At 51.4% G+C, this 5,000-nt stretch overlaps 1 protein-coding gene across 1 annotated transcript in view; it reads right to left on the bottom strand.

Annotated features, from left to right (window-relative positions):
• dpf1 (double PHD fingers 1) overlaps positions 1-5,000 on the bottom strand; it is a 48,015-nt gene that overhangs the window by 19,992 nt on the left and 23,023 nt on the right. The window contains 4 exon segments of the mRNA XM_020507820.2: positions 907-1,038; positions 1,534-1,612; positions 4,607-4,644; positions 4,647-4,701. Of these exon segments, the coding sequence (XP_020363409.2) occupies positions 907-1,038; positions 1,534-1,612; positions 4,607-4,644; positions 4,647-4,701 (304 nt within the window).

The raw sequence follows: 5,000 nt of genomic DNA, 5'->3' as shown, positions 1-5,000 counted from the left end.
AGCCAGCCTCAGGGTAGAGCGTAGAGCCCGCTGTAACACATGACATAGTGTAGCAGCCAGCCTCAGGGTAGAGCGTAGAACCTGCTGTAACACATGACATAGTGTAGTAGCCAGCCTCAAGGTACAGCGTAGAGCCCGCTGTAACACATGACATAGTGCAGTAGCCAGCCTCAGGGTAGAGCGTAGATCCCGCTGTAACACATGACATAGTGTACCAGCCAGCCTCAGGGTAGAGCGTAGAGCCCGCTGTAACACATGACATAGTGCAGCAGCCAGCCTCAGGGTACAGCGTAGAGCCCGCTGTAACACATGACATAGTGCAGTAGCCAGCCTCAGGGTAGAGCGTAGAGCCCGCTGTAACACATGACATAGTGTACCAGCCACCCTCAGGGTAGAGCGTAGAGCCCGCTGTAACACATGACATAGTGCAGTAGCCAGCCTCAGGGTAGAGCGTAGAGCCCGCTGTAACACATGACATAGTGCAGCAGCCAGCCTCAGGGTAGAGCGTAGAACCTGCTGTAACACATGACATAGTGTAGCAGCCAGCCTCAGGGTAGAGCGTAGAGCCCGCTGTAACACATGACATAGTGCAGTAGCCAGCCTCAGGGTAGAGCGTAGAGCCCGCTGTAACACATGACATAGTGCAGCAGCCAGCCTCAGGGTAGAGCGTAGAGCCCGCTGTAACACATGACATAGTGCAGCAGCCAGCCTCAGGGTAGAGCGTAGAGCCGGCTGTAACACATGACATAGTGTAGCAGCCAGCCTCAGGGTAGAGCGTAGAGCCCGCTGTAACACATGACATAGTGTAGCAGCCAGCCTCAGGGTAGAACCTGCTGTAACACATGACATAGTGTAGCAGCCAGCCTCAGGGTAGAGGGTAGAACCTGCTGTAACACATGGACTCACGCTTGTGGTTGTTCTTGCGCTGGAAGGGCAGGGTGTGTCGTTCAGAGTCCTCCTCCCCCTCCTCGTCCGCTAGGTGTGTGTGAGTGTAGTGGTAGCTCAGGCCCGGACGGTTTTTATAGCGCTTCCCACAGACTGGAACACACACACAAACACACACACACACACACAAACACACACACACACACACACACAAAATCAAGAGACATAACTAAATGTAGCCCAATACAATCAGCATAACATACTTATACCATATCTATCAATCGTGCGCCACTGAAAATAGATACACTCACAATGAATGAATGCTGATCCATCGCGAGCTAATGCCATGTCACCGTTTCAGTTGGAATATTGCTCGATAGATTGCTCTATAGTGTTCCCGTTAAACGCTTGTTGTTCTAGCAGCCTTAACAGCGCTCTCATTCCCACTAGAGGAGTTGTCCCCTTAACATTGGCAGTGAGAGAATTGCTTGCTTCGTGCAGAGTGGAGACAGCAGCCATATGCTTGCCAGCGTAGTTTAGCCTGCACTAAGAATGTTGTCTATGGCTCTTAGACATGGTGTGTGTGTGTGTCTGTGCGTGCGTGCGCGCATGTGTGTGTGCGTTCACATGCGCTCGTGTGATACTCACTGTCACAGACGTACGGCTTGTCCCTGTCCTCAATGGTGCTGGGTTCTTGTCTCTTCCTCATACCCCCTACACCACAGGCCTGCAATGAGAACACAGACGGGTGAACGGAGTTCACACACACACACACACACACACACACACACACACACACACACACACACACACACACACACACACACACACACACACACACACACACACCATAATCATCTGCTACTTTAACAGGTGCCCCCCCTTCACTCTAATCACTCTTTCCTCAGACAGGCGGGGTTGATGACACCTACCAGGGAACTTCAAGCTCCAATTAACAACATGGCTGTTTGGATGACAGATACAGTCTTACAGCCTGCAGCGAGGCTTCACACAGGACGGAGAGAGAGAGACGCCTTTCTCGTCTAATAAGAGTTCTTTAGAATGCATCCACGTACGTGATCTGATAACTCACTGCATGTCGAAATACTGTGCATACAATGTCCTGTGTCTAATGCCCACACGACCATTCATACACTACTAATACACTTGCAATAATGACTTGTTTCCAACCTCCCTCCCAAAATGTATGAATTGAGTATAGTGAACTGAGATATGAATATGTATCTGTTTTATCTTTAAAGCTGAGAGGGGGGGGGGTGGCTTCTTGGGACTCAGTGCACGGCTGCTACTGTACGTCTGACTGCCTGAGAGAAGAGGAGCGGGCAGGAGAGAGGAGCCGGAAGGAGAAGAGAAGAGGAGAGAAGAGAAGCGGGCAGGAGAGAGGAGCCGGAAGGAGAAGAGAGAGGAGAGAAGAGAAGCGGGCAGGAGAGAGGAGCCGGAAGGAGAAGAGAAGAGCAGAGAAGAGGAGTGGGCAGGAGAGAGGAGCCGGAAGGAGAAGAGAAGAGAACAGAAGAGGAGCGGGCAGGAGAGAAGAGCCGGAAGGAGAAGAGAAGAGGAGAGAAGAGAAGCGGGCAGGAGAGAGGAGCCGGAAGGAGAAGAGAAGAGGAGAGAAGAGAAGCGGGCAGGAGAGAGGAGCCGGAAGGAGAAGAGAAGAGCAGAGAAGAGGAGTGGGCAGGAGAGAGGAGCCGGAAGGAGAAGAGAAGAGAACAGAAGAGGAGCGGGCAGGAGAGAGGAGCCGGAAGGAGAAGAGAAGAGAACAGAAGAGGAGCGGGCAGGAGAGAGGAGCCGGAAGGAGAAGAGAAGAGAACAGAAGAGCAGAGAAGAGGAGCGGGCAGGAGAGAGGAGCCGGAAGGAGAAGAGAAGAGGAGAGAAGAGAAGCGGGCAGGAGAGAGGAGCCGGAAGGAGAAGAGAACAGAACAGAAGAGCAGAGAAGAGGAGCGGCCAGGAGAGAGGAGCCGGAAGGAGAAGAGAACAGAAGAGCAGAGAAGAGGAGTGAAGAGAACAGAAGAGCAGAGAAGAGAAGTGGGCAGGAGAGAGGAGCCGGAAGGAGAAGAGAAGAGCAGAGAAGAGGAGTGGGCAGGAGAGAGGAGCCGGAAGGAGAAGAGAAGAGGAGAGAAGAGGAGCGGGCAGGAGAGAGGAGCCGGAAGGAGAAGAGGAGAGGAGAGAAGAGGAGCGGGCAGGAGAGAGGAGCCGGAAGGAGAAGAGAAGAGAACAGAAGAGCAGAGAAGAGGAGCGGCAGGATAGAGGAGCCGGAAGGAGAAGAGAACAGAAGAGCAGAGAAGAGGAGCGGCAGGATAGAGGAGCCGGAAGGAGAAGAGAACAGAAGAGCAGAGAAGAGGAGTGAAGAGAACAGAAGAGCAGAGAAGAGGAGTGAAGAGAACAGGAGAGCAGAGAAGAGAAGTGGGCAGGAGAGAGGAGCCGGAAGGAGAAGAGAAGAGCAGAGAAGAGGAGTGGGCAGGAGAGAGGAGCCGGAAGGAGAAGAGAAGAGGAGAGAAGAGGAGCGGGCAGGAGAGAGGAGCCGGAAGGAGAAGAGAAGAGAAGAGCAGAGAAGAGGAGTGAAGAGAACAGAAGAGCAGAGAAGAGAAGCGGGCAGGAGAGAGGAGCCGGAAGGAGAAGAGAAGAGAACAGAAAAGCAGAGAAGAGGAGCGGGCAGGAGAGAGGAGCCGGAAGGAGAAGAGAACAGAAGAGCAGAGAAGAGGAGTGAAGAGAACAGAAGAGCAGAGAAAGAGGAGTGAAGAGAACAGAAGAGCAGAGAAGAGAAGTGGGCAGGAGAGAGGAGCCGGAAGGAGAAGAGAACAGAAGAGGAGTGAAGAGGAGTGAAGAGGAGAGAAGAGTGCCAGCCAGAGCAGAGGAGCTAGAATGGATTAAGGAGCTGCCGATGCTTCCCCTCACCCTCTCAGTACAGCAGGAGGAGAGGGAGAGGGCTTCCACCCTCTCACTACAGCAGGAGGAGAGGGAGAGGGCTTCCACCCTCTCAGTACAGCAGGAGGAGAGGGAGAGGGCTTCCACCCTTTCACTACAGCAGGAGGAGAGGGAGAGGGCTTCCACCCTCTCACTACAGCAGGAGGAGAGGGAGAGGGCTTCCACGAGGATTTGATAGCACCACTTGAGAGGCTGGAGTTTGCATAACTCGCAGTGGGTCCTACGTACTAGACAAAAGAGTCAGCTAGCTCTCTGATTGGTGAAGGGAATTGGATGGAGGGAGGAAGCCTGTAACTGTCTCATTCAGGGCGATGGATCAGTTGACCGGCTGTTTTACCTCCATTAATGGTTTTCTCTATAAGTTACTTCTCTTGATAAATAGCAAAGTGTTACCGGGAAGTTGAAAGAGAAAAGAGAGGATGAGTGAAATTTAATTAACATTTCAAATTAAATTAACATTTCAAATACAGTAACATTTCAAATACAGTAACATTTCAAATACAGTAACATTTCAAATAGACAGGAGGAGTGAAATTACAATATGAGCAAAATGTGAGAAGGAAGTTTAGTTGAAGCAGTTTTGGTATACACATGGATACACACTACATGCGATGCAATTGGAAGCGGAAGTTTCAGATCTCCCATTTATGTAAAATGTTGCGGTGCATTAACTCATAGCACTCTTGTGTATTTGCGAGAGGAAAATGTTGCCCTATGCAGTGACAACATACAGGTACAGTAGATGGCTGTATCGTCCTGTGTGTTTCACTCGTCTTACCCGTCCTTCGCGGTTCTTGCGGTTCTTGCGTTTGGGACGTCCTCTTCCATCTCCTCCGCTTCCAGTTCATGGGGGAAATCACCGACCAGCAACTTCTGAAGCAGAAGACACACCAGAACATCAGAGGAGCAGCTCAGACGAGATATCAGCAGGGAGGAGCTCCAGGGAGGGGTTTGTCGGTGCTGAAGCACCCTCAAAATAAGGCCTAGCATCTCCACTAGCTCCCCAGTGAATTCCTGGTGCTCCAACTGGATAACAGTACAATAAAACAGGGACCAGCTCATACATGGGACAAAAACAAATAGAGAGATACACAGAGAGAAAGAGAGGGAGAAAGATACACAGAGAGAGAGATGGAGAGATACAGAGAGAAAGAGAGATACACACAGAGAGA

This window comes from Oncorhynchus kisutch, linkage group LG18 (assembly GCF_002021735.2).
Source record: "Oncorhynchus kisutch isolate 150728-3 linkage group LG18, Okis_V2, whole genome shotgun sequence".
Classification (NCBI taxonomy): Eukaryota; Metazoa; Chordata; class Actinopteri; order Salmoniformes; family Salmonidae; genus Oncorhynchus; species Oncorhynchus kisutch.
This window is presented reverse-complemented; position numbering and strand designations above follow the sequence as displayed.